General features: G+C 36.8%; 1 protein-coding gene across 6 annotated transcripts in view; it reads right to left on the bottom strand.

Annotated features, from left to right (window-relative positions):
• SPG11 (SPG11 vesicle trafficking associated, spatacsin) overlaps positions 1-18,357 on the bottom strand; it is a 103,753-nt gene that overhangs the window by 57,338 nt on the left and 28,058 nt on the right. For all 6 annotated transcript variants that reach the window (XM_059913396.1, XM_059913395.1, XM_059913394.1 and 3 more), the window contains exons 9-19: positions 16,155-16,310; positions 15,568-15,743; positions 13,730-13,906; positions 12,784-12,855; positions 12,367-12,494; positions 11,865-12,046; positions 10,916-11,129; positions 7,403-7,606; positions 5,972-6,078; positions 4,019-4,164; positions 2,319-2,480 (exon numbers count right to left, since the gene is read on the bottom strand). In XM_059913396.1, coding sequence (XP_059769379.1) covers positions 2,319-2,480; positions 4,019-4,164; positions 5,972-6,078; positions 7,403-7,606; positions 10,916-11,129; positions 11,865-12,046; positions 12,367-12,494; positions 12,784-12,855; positions 13,730-13,906; positions 15,568-15,743; positions 16,155-16,310 — 1,724 coding nt within the window. The remainder of the gene's footprint in view (positions 1-2,318; positions 2,481-4,018; positions 4,165-5,971; positions 6,079-7,402; positions 7,607-10,915; positions 11,130-11,864; positions 12,047-12,366; positions 12,495-12,783; positions 12,856-13,729; positions 13,907-15,567; positions 15,744-16,154; positions 16,311-18,357) is intronic.

Raw genomic sequence — 18,357 nt, 5'->3', positions numbered from 1 at the left:
TAAAAGTTAATTGATTCTAAAGCGAAGTAAACAAAACCATATGAAAGAGCTTCACAGGCAGTCTGCTTCCCTTCTTCAGGGCAATTAAAAACTTTTATCTTTCTAGACATAAATTCTTTGAACACAGAGCATATGAGACATTTTTCTACTTTAATAAAAATAGAACTGGCTATGTTCCTTTTAAAGACTCTCCACACTTCAAACTGTGTCTGCAAAATATACTCTCTTTTGGTAGAACCAGCATCAATTATAATGTAAAAATGGGCTTTAGAAGTCCTTTGGAATCAAAAGGCAGGAGGACTAAGAGGCAAGAAAATGTTACCACGTAAATACAACAAGGTGTGCTGAGGCAGGTCAGGAAGGAGTGAGACAACTAGATCAAGGGTTAAAGGAATGTGATGACCAAACCATCAATAACAACAGCAAAGAAAAAACAGCCGACTAAGATCAGGACAGTCAGAAAAGGTTTGAGAGCAAGGAGCGCTGGCTGTTTTGAAATCTGTAGGCCAAAAGTTTAGCAAAGACAGTAAGTAGATGGTGGGAGGGATATAGGAGATGACAGAACTCTTAGGCCAAGATCTGGATGGCTAAGAAAAGAGCAGCTTTAATTTTATTTATGTATTTATGTATGCATGTATGTATGTATTTACTTATTTATTCTTAGTTCCCAGACCAGGGATTGAACCTGGGCCATGGCAGTGAAAGTGCCAAGTCCTAACCACTGGACAGCCATGGAATTCCAAAGCAGCTTTAATTTTAAATTAAGGGAGACTCTTGTGGTCTATTAAGGAAGGAATACTTTGCCTAAAATAACAGGACTAAAAAATTGCATCAGTCAACCTGAAAACAGAACAAAGAACAACCTGAAACCGCTTATGTTTTAGGCTGATTGAATCCACTTTAGGTAGTAAAACTATGTTTTTATATAATCTACTTATATCTAGTTTATATACCAATGTTACTCAAAGTGCTGGTCTGCAATGAGATAAGAAGCTTGTGATAAATATAAATCTAGCTTACTGCTTCCTTCTTTGAGAAAGTCTTGCTACATAAAAACAAAACAAAACAAAACAAAACAAAACAAAACAAAACAAAAAAACCCAACTCTGCTGACACATACCAGCAACAAGCAGTTCATGGACTGGCACCTGCCTGGGGACCACATTTTTAAGTAGCACCAGTCTGTACCCTAAAAAGTTTTCACATTAGAGTAAGAGAGGTTTTGTACCTTTATAGGATTATAGAGTTTAGATTGAACTGAAGACACTATAGGAATATTTGTACCCAGGAAAAAAAGCAAAAGCCTTTTGAAATGAGAAATGAGCAAAAGAAGGTGTCCTTAATTGAGGATCCCTGGATAGGTTTCAGGGAATCTGTGAATTCCTCTGAAATATAAGCAAAATTATGTGCAACTTTTCTGGGTAGAGAGTTCACAGCTCTCTAACATTTTTTTTTTTAATTTATTGTTTTTGGCTGCATCAGGTCTTGGTTGCGGCACATGGGCTCTCTAGTTGTGGCACGTGGGCTTCTCTCTACTTGAGGCGCACGGGCTCTGTAGTTGCGTCACATGGGCTTAGCTGACCGTGCGGCACGTGGGAATCTTAGTTCCCTGACCAGGGATCAAACCCGTATCTCCTGCATTGGAAGGCAGATTCTTAACCACTGGACCACCAGGGAAATCTCTCACATTCTTAAAGAGGTCTTTGTCCTAAAGGTGACTTAAATAAACAAACAGCCCTATTCACTGAGAAGAGACAGAAATTATCCGTGGTAGAATGAAGCAGCTTTCAATGAAAGTAGCAGACAAGTATGCTGGCCAACTATCTGTCTGCTCTCAGATCCATTTCTACCTTTCCCATGTTCTGCCCTGAATTGCAGAGAACTGCATTTCCCAAACTCACTTGCCCTCTGGCTACCAGACAGGTTTAGCCATGAGAGACAACATGGGAGATTAAAGGTGGGAAGAGGGGAGAAACCAAGATATTTTCCCCTTCTTTGTTTTCTAGGGCATCTCTTGCATGGTTCCAGCCCTACCCTCTCGTCCCAGCTCCCAGTAGGTAGCCCGGTTGTGAGTTTAGCTCCCAGAGAGGCTCCAGCTGTTGGGTTCAGACACCACCACTTTCTTGCAGCCTTAGGGGGTGTTGACTGCTTCCTTCTTTGTTAATTTTTGGGTTGTCTCATCATCACACGTTTGGTTTCTCCATTTTGCTATCATTCTGTGTAAGTAATTCCTTATATTAAATGGCTTCCATTTGGAAGACCCACAGTGGTTCCTGTTTTCCTGGCTGAACGCTGACTGATACTCCTAAATACTGTACCTGAATCAGGTGGTAGAGTGTAATATCTGGTGGCAGGACACTAGGGGCAGTGTACTGTGGGAAGAGAGCAGTTTTAAGCTTGGGGTAAGGAGTTAATGCCATCTTCAGTAGCTGGGGATCTACTTTCTTCACACAGTTCTCATTTTCTTCATTCTGAACAACCTAAATAAAAAGATAACATGGTATAGAATAATGTTTTTCTCTTCTCCAAATTTAAGTCCTTTTTTCTTTTTTTTTTTATGTTAAATTTACAAAGACTCTACTGAGTCAGTTGTTGTTTTTTGTTTTTGTTTTTTTTTTTTAATTTATTTATGGCTGTGTTGGGTCTTCGTTTCTGTGCGAGGGCTTTCTCTAGTTGCGGCAAGTGGGGGCCACTCTTCATTGCGGTGCGCGGGCCTCTCATTATCGCGGCCTCCCTTGTTGCGGAGCACAGGCTCCAGACGCGCAGGCTCAGTAATTGTGGCTCACGGGCCTAGTTGCTCCGTGGCATGTGGGATCTTCCCAGACCAGGGCTCGAACCCGTGTCCCCTGCATTGGCAGGCAGATTCTCAACCACTGCGCCACCAGGGAAGCCCTAAGTCCTTTTTTCATAAGTAGCCTGTGAAACAAGATTAGCTTGATATAATAGGTGGTAGTGAAAACAGCACTGGACAAGGGGTCAGTAGCCAACAGTCTAGTTCTGGTTCTAAGACAAACAAGCTGTATGACCTTGGGCTAGATATTTAATATCAGGCAGGCTTCAGTTTCCTCATCTACAGAATTAGAAAGTTCAGCTAGATCAGTGGTTTTCAAACTGCATAAGGAAAAGCTGTTTGAAAAAAGGCTCTGCTACTACAATATTTTAAAATTTTAGATATTAAATAGTAAATATTTTACAAGAAAAAAACCTATTAGACTAGATGACTCTTAGGTCCTTTCCTCTCAGGTCTCAAGTTATTCTGACTGATTTCTGACAGGTGATCAAAAACAGAAGAATAAATAACCATGAAGCTAAGGTATACTGAAACAATCTAAAAGAGGTGGTATTAAATTAAGCTAGCATCAGTAACAAATTTTTGCAGATTAGATGTTTAACAGCATTCTTAAGTTCCCTCTAATCAGCCACACTATACTTTCAAAAAAGCAGAGATGGGCAACTTTTCACTGGATTCCTCAAAAGAGTTTTTAAGGGTAGCTAAAAATTATGATTTCCTTTTTAACTCTCAAAGAGGTCAAATAACAGAGAATAATTCCCAAGTCACAGGTTTAAAGTATACTTACTCCAAGGAGCAATTAGATCTTGATTCTATCCTGAAAACAAACCTGGAGTATTAGAGAACAAATAAACGGGAAAAAAATCGCTATACAACATTCAGTCGCCCCTTGGTATCCACAGGGGATTGGTTCCAAGATCCCCAAAGATGCCAAAATCCGAGGATGTTCAAGTCCCTCATATAAATACTGTAGTACAGTCAGCCTTCCATATCTGTGGATGCAGAACCCCCGAATATGGAGGGCTGACTATAGCAGTCTCCTTTCAACTTGAGAGGATATGATATAAAGTTTAAAAATTCACCCTTGTTTTATGCTCTTTAATCTAATGAAATACTTGTAAGTGGTCATATTTTAATATCAACTGAGATCTAGAAAATCCACCGATATTTCTGCTAAATTTAAAATCCGTCCTATTTTGCCATAACAGGTAGAAGTGCTATCCATACCTGGCTGACGCCCCCAGGGGCATACATTGTGGTAGCAAGGGCCAGGAGAGTATGTCCTTCCAATAGCATACTGCTTACACTGGCCTGGTTGCTGGGAATAAGTATCTGAGCATTTGCAAGGCTAGCCTGGAAGATCAGTTTGGGATCTGAAAAATAAGAGAGTACATTTTTCTCCTTGAGAGAGAGAAATACTAAACTAAGGATTACATAATTCTGAGAAAGAAAATTAATTTTTAACTCTATCCACAGTAAGAAGGATTTTCTAAGTTTAAGAGCAATGGGAAAACGTCACAAAGGGAAAAAAAGAAAGATTTGTCCACATAAAAATAAAAACTTCCATTCAAACAAAGAAAATTGAAAGGTAGTAATGAACAAGGGAAAAAATCAACAACAGATGACAACCTAACAATTAATGCCTTCAACAAAGAGCTCATATCAATACAAAAGCCCAAAATACTGACTGTAACAGATAAATGGACAAAAGAAATAATCATTTTACAAACAAGGAAATATAAATGTCTGACACATAAAATTATATAATTCATTAGCAATAAAGAAATGCAAATTAAAATAGTAATTAGATGCCATACATCACCTATCAAATCAGCAATGATTTTTAAAAATATTCATCCTCAAGCACAGAGCTGGTCAGCGTGCATAGAAGCTGGGACTTACAGAAAAGAATGGTATAACCCTCCTGGAAAGCAATCTAGCCTTATATCAAGAACCTTCAAAATGCATATAACCCCAGACCCAGGAATTTTATATCCAGGAACCCATCTGTACTAAGGAAATAATCTGAAACAAGCACAAAAATTTTAAGTTCAAATATACTCAAGATTATTATTTATAATAGGAAAAATTGAAAACAGCCTTAATGTCAAAAAATGAGAGGATAGTAAATTAAATAAGACTATTTCTATACAATGAAATATTATGTAGACATAAAATGGTCACTGTCTCTAAGAACATAGGAAAATTCTTATGTTATAATTACTATATGAAAAAATACAATATACAAATACATAGATGTTTCTGGTTATATCCCTAGCACTTACAGACTGTCACAAGGTAGGGGATAAATAAATATTTGTTGGATGAATGAAATACAATACTGACTAGGTTTAAAAAAAGTATAGAGAAAATAACCAGAACAAAATATATTAAAATATATCAAGAGTTCCCTATGGATAGTTATCTTCCTGTTCACTTAGGCTATCTACCTATTGAGGTGTTATCTTGATAGTTGTCTGTGGCTTCCTTTTTTATTATTATTATTTTTTAACAATGAAACATGTTACTTTATGATCACCAGAAAAATAAAACAAAACCAAAAAAACCTCAACCCACATTATGAAAAAAATTATTCATTAGGAAAGAAACCGGGCATTACATAAAAGTGAAAGATTGGCTGTTGACATTCCTTGCCTATGTTGCGGCTTGGCCTGTCCCCTTTCCTGACCCTCTAGAATAACACCCACTAAGCCCTCAGGGGTCATAGGGTTTTTCTACCTGATTATAACCAGAGCAAGGCTCTCCATCACTGGCTCCACTAGAGAAGACACAACAATCCCACATATACTATGGATTTCTTTTCACTCCAATTGGAGTTCCTTACTAAAAGATTCAGGGCAGCCATTTGGAAGACAGACCACCTCCTCATGGAAACAGGCTGTCAGTCTACCAAACAGCAGGAACCTGTGATGAACTGGTAGGATAAGAGATGACCAGCATAACCACACATGCTATCTGCTCCGAGTCTGGTTTTCTTCACTGTCAAGAGGCTAACATTTTTGGTCTTTTGCTTTTTAAATAAAGCTTGAGTCTAGATTATGGTCAAATATTTGTCTACAGCTAGACAGTTTATTCAAAGAGTTCGCAATTTAAATTCCATTCAACAGACCAGTTATTTATCCAAAGCAAGTTTTGTTACTTAATACAATACACCCATACCTGTTAAATTACTGGAAACTTGTCGACACTGAACTAAAAATTCAAACCAAGGGTGAGCTTCATGTAATTCTTTTTTTTCCAAAAAGGGACAATTTGGAGGACTAAGTCTGTATATAAAACAAACAAACAAAAAAACTATCTGATTAACACAGAGGATAAGAGACAATTACAACCATGTTTGCTCAGGTGATAACTAGCATTAAAAAAAAAAGAACTTTGTAATTAAAAAGTAAATATAACACAATATAATCCCAGTCTTGTGTTGTGTTTTACATATGCCTTATGATCTGGAAATAGAGAACTTTAGAGACAGGGATAATATCACTTAAAATGTATTTCCTACCATGATGAAATTTTACCAACTCTGTATAAGATTACCAGATATCTTTGCACTTGAAGATACGTTGTATTGTTTTTTGTTTTTGTTTTTTAACAACAAAAGCTCTTTAGCTTTTTCAAACTTAAGAGGTTTTTGAAAACCTTTACATAACTACAAGAGAAGCTGGGACTAAGCAGTTAAGGCTCATAACAGGTCCTCTAAAAATACAGCTTTTAAACTTCCACTTGCCAGTAGCTTTGAGGAAAACATTTCTGTGTTCAAGTAAGTCTTAACGATATGAACAAGAAATACACCCTTTGCTTGACTTCCTAGTCTTCACTACACAAAATAAAATAAAAATGTTCTCATTAGCACATGAATGTGGGTTCTGGAATCAAACATAAGTATAATTAAATCTAGCTTTACCAATTACTAGCTGCACGCCTTAAATAGGGCACTTAGTCTCTTTCAAAGCTTCAGTTTCCTCATCTGTGAAATGGAGGTGTAAGTAACCACCTCACAGGGTTTTCTGAATATTAAAAGAGATAATGCATGTAAAGTACTAAGGCTAGTGTCAAGAACACTGTAAGCACTCATATGTTAGAGACTACTACTATTTTTATTATTACTGACCCAATAGCAATTAACATTGGCCACAGATACGATTGTGCAGGTTGACCTTAGACATCAATATATATTGATGTCTATCTAACTATAAACTTTAGAGCATTTCTAAGATACCTTGCAGTGGCAATGAATTTAAAGTTTTTAACATTTGCTTGGTAATGAAAATGTCAAAGAAGTCCAAGTTAACCTTTAGAATCCTCCCTCTTTTAAACTTGTAAAGCATTTCTTTCTAATTTCTAGTTATTTAAAAGGTTAACAGAGATGTTACAGAATTAACATCACCAAAAAACATATAATAAGCATTTAGTTGAATGCAGTATTGAACTAAAAGATGTACCAAATGTTAGAGTGGGAGGCACTACTTCAAATAGATCAGTATTCCTCATGACAATGCTTAATATTTTCCTAAAAGTCACATTCAGAAGTAGTATGGAAAGAGGGAACGTGAAGGCCTGCTCAAGGACAAGTTAATTCTTAGTACTCACTTGTAATAGTCAAGAAAGACATAAAGAAGATACTGCAGACTGTGTTCCAAACAATAGAGAATGAAGTGAGAATGGAAATCCCAACCATCTTTGGACCTATAGTTTTGAACAGGGAGGGTATCTTGCATCACGCCCCCAATACGGTTCAGTCTTTTGAGAAAGAGTTCAAAGTCTTCTAGTTCAGATGTAATAAAAATTCCATTCCTATTGGGCAGGTTTAAATAAAAGACGGCAAGTTAAAAAGTTGCTTTATTCAGAGCAGACCAAATCATTTCCATTGTTAAGTAGTCTCAACTAGTTAAAAGTAAGTATTTACAAATTAATACTTAACAATTCTTACCCCATAAATATGTTCTGACACACATATTTTGCTAGCTTCCAATAAAGGTTTCTGCACCACTGCAGTTTTTAAGGTAGTAATGACAGTCTCGAGTTATATTAAATATTTCAAAAACCTAAACTAAGCTACCTCCATTACTTTGTTTTTACTGAAACTGTACAACCCAGTGTGGCAACAGTGGTTAACTCTTGAAGCTAGATGCTTTACACACTGAGGAATTCACCAAAATATCCAAACAAAATCATTAAGAAATTAAAGCAGAATAATTTAAATAGACCAACAATTAAAGAACAGAAATTTGCATTTAAATATTTTTTATAAGTTTACTGATAAATACATCACACATACCATTAAAGGAGTATAGAGAACATATTACGTGGAGTTTAGAGAAACACTGCATAGCCACCACCCAGATTACAGAACATTGTACCTAGAAGTCCTGTGTGTATTCCTCCCCCTTTACATGTGCTTTGCCCTCAGAGGTAACCACTATCCTGACTTTCATGATAACTATTCCCTTACTTTTATTCACCCATATAGTTTTACCACCCATGTGTGTAACCCCAAATAATATAAGGTTTGGTTTTGCCTATTTCAAACTTTATATAAGAAGGGAACGTCCTAGATATATTGTTGTCTTGTTTCTTCTACTCACCATTGTGTAATTTATCCATGTTGATACCTATGGCTATAGTTTTTTAGTTTTCATTGTTATATAGTGTTCCACTGTACGATTATACTACATTTTACTTATCTGCTCTAACTTTGATGGTCATTGTTCCTAGATTTTTGGTAAAATAAATTTCCATTTCCATGATTACAAATGAGGAAGAACATCTCCTCATATGTTTATTGGCCATTTGTGCTTCCTCTTTTGTGAAATGTCTATGTGTGCTGGTATCTTTCCCCTCCAGATCCAAGCTCTACTCTCCTGCTCTGTGTCCCTGGAGGCTCACCTGTATGGGTTGCTCTAGAAGACTCCTGTGCCCTCAGGTTTCTGTTTTGGTTTCGTCTCCTATGGGAGACTCCCATCGGGAGATAAGAATTAGAGAAAAAGGGAGGATGGGGATACCTTGGCACTCTCTGTGTGAGGTGAGAGCAGGTTGGCTGACATTCTCCACTAAGAGACACAACTCCTGCCAGGCAGCTCCCTTGGTCTCAGTAACTGTTGTCTTCCTTTGCCCCATCAGGCCTTTTGGAAAGCACACCCTACTCCCAAGGTCATGAAGATATTCTTCCCTACCTTCTAAAAGCATTATAATTTTTACATTTTACATTTAGGTTTTAAAATCTACCTGGAATTGATTTCATGCATGATATAAGGCAGAGAGTCCAATTTCATTTCCCCCATATAGCTATCTAGTTATCCCAACCCCATTTGTTGAAAAGACTATTGTTTCCTCCAAAAAGACTGTTCTGCAGTGGCACCTCTGTCATAAATAAGGTGAGCATACATATGTAAGTCTGTTTCAGGGCTTCCCCGGTGGCACAGTGGTTAAGAATCCGCCTGCCAATGCAGGGGACATGGGTTCGATCCCTGGTCTGGGAAGATCCCACATGCCACGGAGCAACTAAGCCCGTGCACCACAACTACTGAGCCCACATGCCACAACTACGGAAGCTCGCACGCCTAGAGCCTGTGCTCCGCAACAAAAGAAGCCACCGCAATGAGAAGCCCACACACCGCAACGAAGAGTAGCCCCTGCTCACCACAACTAGAGAAAGCCGGTGCGCAGCTATGAAGACCCAATGCAGCCAAAAATAAATAAATAAAAATAATTTAAAAAAAAAAAAAAAGTCTGTTTCTATGCTCACTATTCTGTCTTAATTGCTATAGCTTTAGAGTAAGTTTTAATATCTGGTAGGGCAGGTTCTTCTTTTTCAGGGTTGTTCTTGACCCTCTGAATTTACATATAAATATTTATAATCATCTTGTCAAATCCATTGCTGGGATTTTTATTGAGATTGCACTATATCTAAAGATCAACTTGGGAAGAATTGATAGCAGGCTTGTCTTGTTCCAAATCTAAAGAGAATGCTTGTGATGTTTCACCATTAAGTATAATATTAGCTAGAAGATTTCTTTTTTAACACCTCTTTAAAGTTAAGGAAGTTTGCAGCTATTCTTAGTTTGCTAATAGGTTTTATTATAAATAGATGTTGAATTTTATCAAATGCTTTTCTGTATCTATCAGGGTGGTATGATTTTTTCCCTTTAATCTGTTAATATAGTAGATCTCACTAATTCGTTATTGTCATAATTCATGTTAAAACACATATATTATCTTTCTAAACAATCAAGTATTAAGCAAAATATTTGATAAGCATACAAGTTATACAAAAGTCTACTTTTAGCAAACAAGAAGAAAAGGATTTAAGTGCAATGAAAAGAACAGTGACTAGAAAGTCAGGGGTAAAATGATTGAAGCCTGTAAGTAACTGGGTTAGGCAAAGCTCTTAACTTCTTTAGATCTCCCTCTCCACATCTTTAAGTTGGGTAGGACAGTACAGCTATACTTCCCCAGTAAGTATAAATATAAAAGAATACATGGGAAATAATTTTAAGAAACTTAAAAATTAACAAATATGTTAAGTCTCATATTATTTTGACAGCTTAGGGAGATAGGTTGAGCTCTATGAAATTGCTGATATTCAACCATTTTTGACCTCTACAAACGGCAAGTTCACATGGTTCAAGCTAACAATTATTTTTAGAAATGAATTAAAAGTTTAAAGTCTTCAGTTATCACTTCAAGAGATACTTCCCCTCACTGTTTTCTTAATTGAGCAGCCCTCTTTAGTTAAAGGCCATACATGGCGTACGGGTGCAGTGATAGTACTGAGAATAGTGGGAAACATTATAGGATACTAAGGTATCCTCATCTCAGCTCTTGTCACTTGGTCCTTGTAGCCCCATGGATAGCTTACCATTTCTACACCAAAGCATATACAGTGTTTTGGGAAGAACCTTCATCTAGAATTTGAGGGCCTATTCACTACCTAATGTTAAATGCATGTGATTTTAAAACCTCAATATACAATAATGCCCTTTCAATTTTAAAATATCAATATTATGAAACAATGTTGCATTGGATTTATGGCATTTCAAAGGAAAAGTTGCACCACTGTATTTTATTGTTCTTCCTTTTACACATCCCCACAGTTTACAGTACCTGGCCAGCGTATCTAAAATTTCATTCCTCATGTAGTTGTTGCAGCGAGTATTCTGATCAACAACGTCAACAGTCAGAGGGGGCCATTTGTTCTGCTGAAGTGAGGCATAACTATTTCGGGTCTGAAATTCTCCAATCCACAAGATAATGCTGAACCAATCATGGCGAGCTGTGAGGTATCTCCAGAGGGCTTCGGGAGAATATGATTTGTATTCTACATTAAGAACAAAATACATTTTAGAATAGCAATGAATGATGATTACTGACACAAAACTCAACACTAATTGAGTAAATATGATGATCTGGACAAATATTTATATAACAGATGAATTATTCAGGCCCTCTGCTTCTTTTACTGTTTTCCTCTTTTGTGGTGGTGTTCATTTTATAATCGATATATCAGCTGGAGGAAGAGCTAAATGTTTCTTCTCATTACTACAGTGGTTAAATGAAACTTGGGAATTATCTGTGTGTTTCATTTACCTTTTCAGCCCTCTTTTTCCCTTTTCTTTTCCTTAATATAAATAAAAACTCTGGCTGTAATAATAAACACGAATTTGACACCCTATGAATTACCACTGTTTGCCAGTGTTACATATTCCCCAGAGCCCTGGTATGATACAGATCCTCAGTTTAAATAAGAAGAAACCAAAGACTATTTGGAAAAACAAAGAATGTCACTCTGAGGCTGGGAAGAGAACTCTTAGCCTTGAAATCTCAATTCACTGAACCACGTGACTTTTCTCTTTCACTATCACATTATAAATCCCTTACAAAAACCTCAAGATAAGAAAAAGGGCTCAATGTAATGACTTACATTTTAAAGTAACTGAATATATTTTTTCCCCAAAAGGAATTCTAAAATGAGGACACACCAAAATATTCAAATACCAATGCCTAATTTAATCCTCATTCACTATGTTCAGATTTTAGGCTCTTTCACACTTGCCTTCTGGACTTATCCTGGGGAGAAGGATGGATTCTTGTGTTAGTTGATTCCACCACTGAGCCCAAGTTAACACAAGTCTGTGATCTTGCTTGTTAAGTTTATCTGTATCTTTATGATCATATTTCAGGAATGAGTCCAAAACAGACTTGTGCTTGAAAAAATCTTGTTCCTTTATCGAATACCTAAAAGAGTGATATGAAATTTTTTTAATTTTGGAGGAAAAAGCATCATTCCTTTTTCTCTGCTCAAGAAAGTTCTACTCTTTTGGGGAACACAAAATTCAATACTCTTAATTTTGTATTTATTATTTTAAAAATATATATCTGATTATGCACATATTGAAATGACAGGGAATTCCTAAGTCCCTTCTAGATGATAAAAGTTTTATCTTCATAAGGAATGTAAGCTCAGTTCCACATAAGAAGTCCATGCTAACAATTATAAGCTAAGCTTTGTCTACAATATTCTTCCCATGTTATAAAAAGGGGGCTAATGAGACTACCTGGGAAAAGACTGGATCTGCATATTTTCTTGGAAATGTCCTGAATAAAACTTCTCAACTTGATGCACGAAGTCTATAGTTCTTTTTTCTTCTTCAGAAAAATAATTTTTTTCTTTTAAAATTTCAACCTTGAATAAAAAGTAATTAAAGCAGTGACCTCACAAAAATCAAGAACATTTGCAAAACAAATGTCATGATATTAAATATCATTTAAGAATTGTGTTTTGAATTTTTGAGGCAATGTATGTATTTGCACAAATTTTCCTTTACCACAAATGCAAAATGATCATTTAAAAAGACAAAAGAATTGTCATACTTTTACTTACTGGGCATTAGTTGAATATTAAAATAATTCGTTTTGAAGTTTCACCAACATTTACTAGAAAATGTAAACTACTTAGTCTCACCTTTACCTACCAAAAAGTCCCGTATGTTTTTATCAGTTGTATAGAAACATATCTTGAGCAACTGGTCTTTTACGTTAAAGCCCTGAAGTAAACACAGAAAATCAATTAAACTTACATTTTGTAATGGAGCTATTTTGAACATAAATATATGTTAAATACAGAAGTACTCTATTATAGACATATGCCTTGTTAGAATTCCACAACTTTTCAGCTCTTGTAAACATTCATTTTCTACATTTATCATGCATATTTACTGCCTATCCCTAAACTCCTTAAGGCACTTTGTTTGCCAGAAGAAAGGCAGCACATAGAACAATTTAGGGTAATGTCAGGTGACCATAGTACCAAAACTACAGCTATCTGCTATGATGATTCACTTGAAGACAAAAGCCTGTGTAAATAAAAACCTTTACATAGTTTCACTCCTCTGAACTTCCAGAAAGTTACCGTGGGCAAGACCTCAACCACGCAGATGAGGCCCAGATCTCAGCTTAGTCCAAGAACCCCACCTCTAGGACATTCCCTTCTCAAATGAAGTAAAACCATGGAACACAAAGCAAAGGTAAAAGCCACTGGAAAGTTCAAATGGAGATATAAGAGGTCACATAAACAATAAAGAATGTCCCCCAACAAATAATGAGGTCCTGTGCATGCTCTGACATGTGTGAAACCTTTTATGAGAAACACTGTCTCCTTCTAACCAAAGTACCATATCTAACAGAGAACAAATGATGGAAATGCCAATCAAAAAATCTCTTCAAGAAAGTTCTTAGTACCAAAGAATGTTTCCCAGTATTACTGTCATAATTTCCTAGTAAAAGTTACACAGATTTCTTAGTTCGTGACACATCTATGAATACAAGTCAATTTTTATATCAACCAGAAATTATATTAAATACATAAGAGAACTTCTCTTACATTAGAGACTTTATGATCAAACAGATTATGCCACTTACCATATTCTTCAAAAGCTCAGAGGCTTCCTTTATATTATTCTTTTTCAAATTGTCAAAGACCAAATCTAGGCCTATTCTAATCAACTCCTCGAGTCTTTGAGCAGAATGACTGTTAATCCTGAAGAAAGTTTGTGCCTCTGGTATTTTGTTGTTTAAAATGGCATTGGCAATAACTTCCTAGGAAAGATGGAAGGAAGAAAAATATTTGCTTTTTGAGTTCCTTTTTATTACCTTATTATGATTATCAACATGGGACTTATACATTTACTGAGTACCTCAATAAGGGACTTTTACTGAAAACCTTCTACTAGATTTGGGGCTTCGCACAGGGGACATGAATTGACCAAAAGATGGACTCTGCTCTCTAGGAGGTTTTAGACTAGTAGAAGAAATGCAAATAAAGCACTGATTATAGTACTGTATGATAAGGGTGATGATATAGGTATCCCAGGGTTCCAGAGAGGAGGGTCCAGAAAAGGAACATCTAAATAAGACAGATGAAAAAAAAAAAGGTTTCCTAGTAGAGATGACTGATGAAGTAAAAGTTTTAAAGACAAGTATGTGTTACATACGTTTATTGAAAAAAGAACATGTGTTCCAAAAAAGAGAATATTATATGCAGAGGCATAAAGGCAAGAAACAGTATCAAGCATTCAGAGAACTCCAAATTACTTAATATAACTGGAGAAAAAGCTGAAGAGAGTAGCAGGCGAGACTTGAAAGAAAAGCAAAGGCTCCATCAGAAAGGGCATTGTGTGTGTGAGATGGATTTTATCCTGAAACTTATGCAGAGCCACTGAAGGATCTTAAAAGCAAGGGTGATATAATCATATATATATTTTAGGAAGATATATATGTTTTAAAAAGAACATACATTCATATGCATGTTTTTGGAGACAGCGTCCACAGCTTTCATCAAAGTGGACTGTGACCTCCCCCCAAATTAGAAATCAATGATTATGAGTAAAACGAGCAGAAGACCACAGATGAAGCCATGGAGCACATTAAAAGAGGGGAAAACAGGAAATAAAACCTGCGAAGGAGACGGGAAGAGAGACGCCCAAAAGAGTGGAAGGAAAATCAAGTATTTCTGGCTAGAGAATGATTAAGAGACAGAAAATGCAGTCACAGCAGGTCCTTCCCTACCCTTCCACCCCAAGAAGAGCAGTCTTGTGAACCTGGCAGCATCTCAACCGTATCAACTTTCAAACCCTATCAATTCTGATCCTCTGGGTTAAGCTATTCTGGCCTTTGTCTTTCCAATGCCAACACTCTCCAAGAGGTTAGAGGAATTCTTCCAGTCCCTAGTCAGAAAAAAGCATCAGAGTTTGGCTGTATTAACTTACACTATAAAAAGAAAGGCAAGTTGATAAATACAGGAAACTTAATTTACCAAATATCTTAACTAGAATCTGAGATAGGACTCAAATATACTTCTAAGCAATAATGTCATAAAATAAAATTTTCCTAAGATAGAATCAACAGCAGCAATTTGATTTATTCAAGGGTCAGGCAGAATGCATAAGTCCAAAGTGCCAGGCCCTAGACATTGAAGGAGTGACAGTTCACAATGAGTTTGGGGTTGGGTGTTTGTCCCTGGATCCAAATGGGCAGATCTGGCATAAAGAGGGAGCCTATCTGTGTTCTGAATTAAATAAATGAAACTTGTAGACATAAATTTGAAGTTGTGCCCAGAGATCCAAAAATCTATAAAACCTAAAACCCTTGCCAAAGATTCTGAATCACAAGTGTACAGATTCTAAATTCTGTTTCTTCTATCGTGTTCTCAGATCCTCTAAATCTGGCAAATAAAAGAAGTGATAATTACTCATATTTACCTCAAGGCTGAGCTTCTCCCATATATTGCTCTCCTTTACTCTGGGGACATTTTCATTTACATCATATTCATCTATAGCATCTGTTAGCTTCCAAGGAAACTTTATCATGAAGGTTCGAAGTTCATTAATGTAGCTGGTCAAAATGTTCACTCCTTTCTGTAGATGTTCATCTAGCCCTATGGAAAACACCAATGTGCCAATTTCACGTACATAAATGTGTGTGTGTGTGTGCGCGTGCGCGCAGACAGAATAGACCATGAGCTATTATAATTATAAAGAAGTTTACAAAATGGGAAAATTCAAACTCAGCGTTTTCATGTCAAACAAAAAATCTCTGAGCTTTCTCCTATTTACAAGTACGTCCATGTTTTAATATAACCCTTTTCACCCTCTTCACAATGATTAGTTCTTTCTGCCAAATTTCCCAGTATTAAAACCCAATTCACTCACTCAGTTACACACTGACTTTACCCAACCTAAGCAAATGGTACTCCCCAGCTTATGCTCTCTCACGCAATAGGACTACTTATATCTCTGTCCTGACATAAGAATGGGCTAATTATCCCCTTCTTTGCTGCTGTTCTTACCTTCATTGTGAATAAAAAGCTCCTTTATTTGTTTGTTAAGGAAAGACAGTGTAAGATTAAGCAATTGTTCTGAAAAGTGTTTGCTCTGGGTTTCAGAATCATTTTCTCTAATTGCTGAGCAAAGTAAATCCAATGCTGGTGTCAGCTCTTCCACATCTGAGGAAAAACCAAAGAAAGGAACATGAAGAACACCAGGATACTCCCAGTAAAATTAACCTATCCAGAAATACCATGCTGCAATATCTTAAAACATAAGACAAAGACTGATGTTTTATTCTCAAAAAGCTCAAAAAACTTTCATGAAGTCTCATTATTTGCAAACTTTACTCTACTTACTACTAGTCATCATTTACTGATACTACTAGTAACTACGATTTTGCTGACCAACTACTATATTTTAAATACTGTACTTGGTGTTTTATAAATGCTACCTCATTTATTCCATTTAACAACCTGAGAGGTAGGTGTTATAGCCCCCTTTCCACAGATGAGGAAACTGAGGTTTAGAGCGGATAAATAACTTGTCCAAGCTAATTTGAAAGTAAGTGGCACAGACAAAATTTGAATTTAAGCCTGTCTGATTCCAAAACCATTCTCTTAAACACACAGGTGAAAGCAAGGCCCCTGAATCCTCTATTTGCCAGCTGCAAATAAATAAATCCTCTATTTGCCAGCTGCAAAATAAAAAAAAGATTCCTGTTTATCTTAGCATTGGCCCCACCTCTAGAATTGTACCTGTGTGAGAATGATGGGAAACATGGATTTTACCCTGAGGAAGCAGGTAAAGTTAGTCCTATGCTTCTTGTTTCCAGATCCATCCCTACCCTTTAAGGAAGAGCAGTGCAGCTAAGAGTGGAGTAAGGAGTAATCACTGACCACCAAACAGCAGAAGTGAGTAATGACCATATAATCGTTGATGGAGTCTCCTTCAACACCACAAACCAGGCCTTTCTCTATAAATTCAAGCAGACTTAAAAAAAAACAATGGAGCATAAAAAAATTAGCAATTCAAGAGGGAGGAGACCAAACTCTGCATGCAAAACAAAAGAGAATGTTTTTAAAAAGAAAATTTCTAATCCACATTGTCAGTAAGGACTAACGTTAAATTGATAGAAAAAGTAGGTTGTCATTTTCTCCACTTAAGAGTACAAATTGGTGAAACTTTTCTGGAGGATAATTTATAAAAAAATTTAAGAATGTAAATTGTGTGTCTCTTTGACCTGTGAATTCTACATCTAGAAATTAATCCCAATAATTGTACATATGGGAAATTACACAAACACACAGCATTTATAGCACACTGCCAATAATAGTAAAAATCAGAATCAACCTAAATGTGTAATAGGAGTTTGGTTGGGTAAATTATGGTACAGCCCATACAATGAAATTCTATGCCACCATAAATAATAGGTATATCTATCATTATCAAGAAAGATGTCTGTAACATATTATCAAGTAAAAAAAAAAAAAAAGCAGGTTATAAAACTTCATGTACAAGGGAAAACACACTTTATTATCCTGTCCCTCTAAAGAGAGGATTTGCATGACTACCTGGTCCAAGAAGAAAAGCAGAGCTCCCATTTATTAAAAATGAAAGTCGAGTTGGGGTATTTTGAGCACTCGCACTCCTGAATTCCTTGCTTGGTGCCCTACAATAAACGCTGCGCTTTCCTTCACCACAACTCGGGATTAGCTAGGAGATTAACCAAGATGGCGGAGTAGAAGGACGTGCTCTCACTCCCTCTTGCAAGAACACCAGAATCACAACTAGCTGCTGGACAATCATTGACAGGAAGACAATGGAACTCACCAAAAAAGATACCCCACATCGAAAGACAAAGGAGAAGCCACAATGAGACGGTAGGAGGGGCGCAATCAGAGTAAAATCAAATCCCATAACTGCTGGGTGGGTGACTCACAGACTGGCGAACACTTATACCACAGAAGTCTACCCACTGGAGTGACGGTACTGAGCCCCATGTCAGGCTTCCCAACCTGGGGGTCTGGCAACGGGAGGAGGAATTCATAGAGAATCAGACTTTGAAGCCTAGTGGGAATTGATTGCAGGACTCTGACAGGACTGGGGGAAACAGAGACCCCACTCTTGGAGGGCGCACACAAAATAGTGTGCGCATCGGAACCCAGGGGAAGGAACAGTGACCCTGGGGGAGACTGAACCAGACCTACCTGCTAGTGTTGGAAG

The sequence above is a fragment of the Balaenoptera ricei genome, chromosome 2 (genome assembly GCF_028023285.1).
Source record: "Balaenoptera ricei isolate mBalRic1 chromosome 2, mBalRic1.hap2, whole genome shotgun sequence".
NCBI lineage: Eukaryota > Metazoa > Chordata > Mammalia > Artiodactyla > Balaenopteridae > Balaenoptera > Balaenoptera ricei.
The sequence above is the reverse complement of the archived record's forward strand: the minus strand, read 5'-3'. Positions and strand labels throughout refer to the sequence as shown.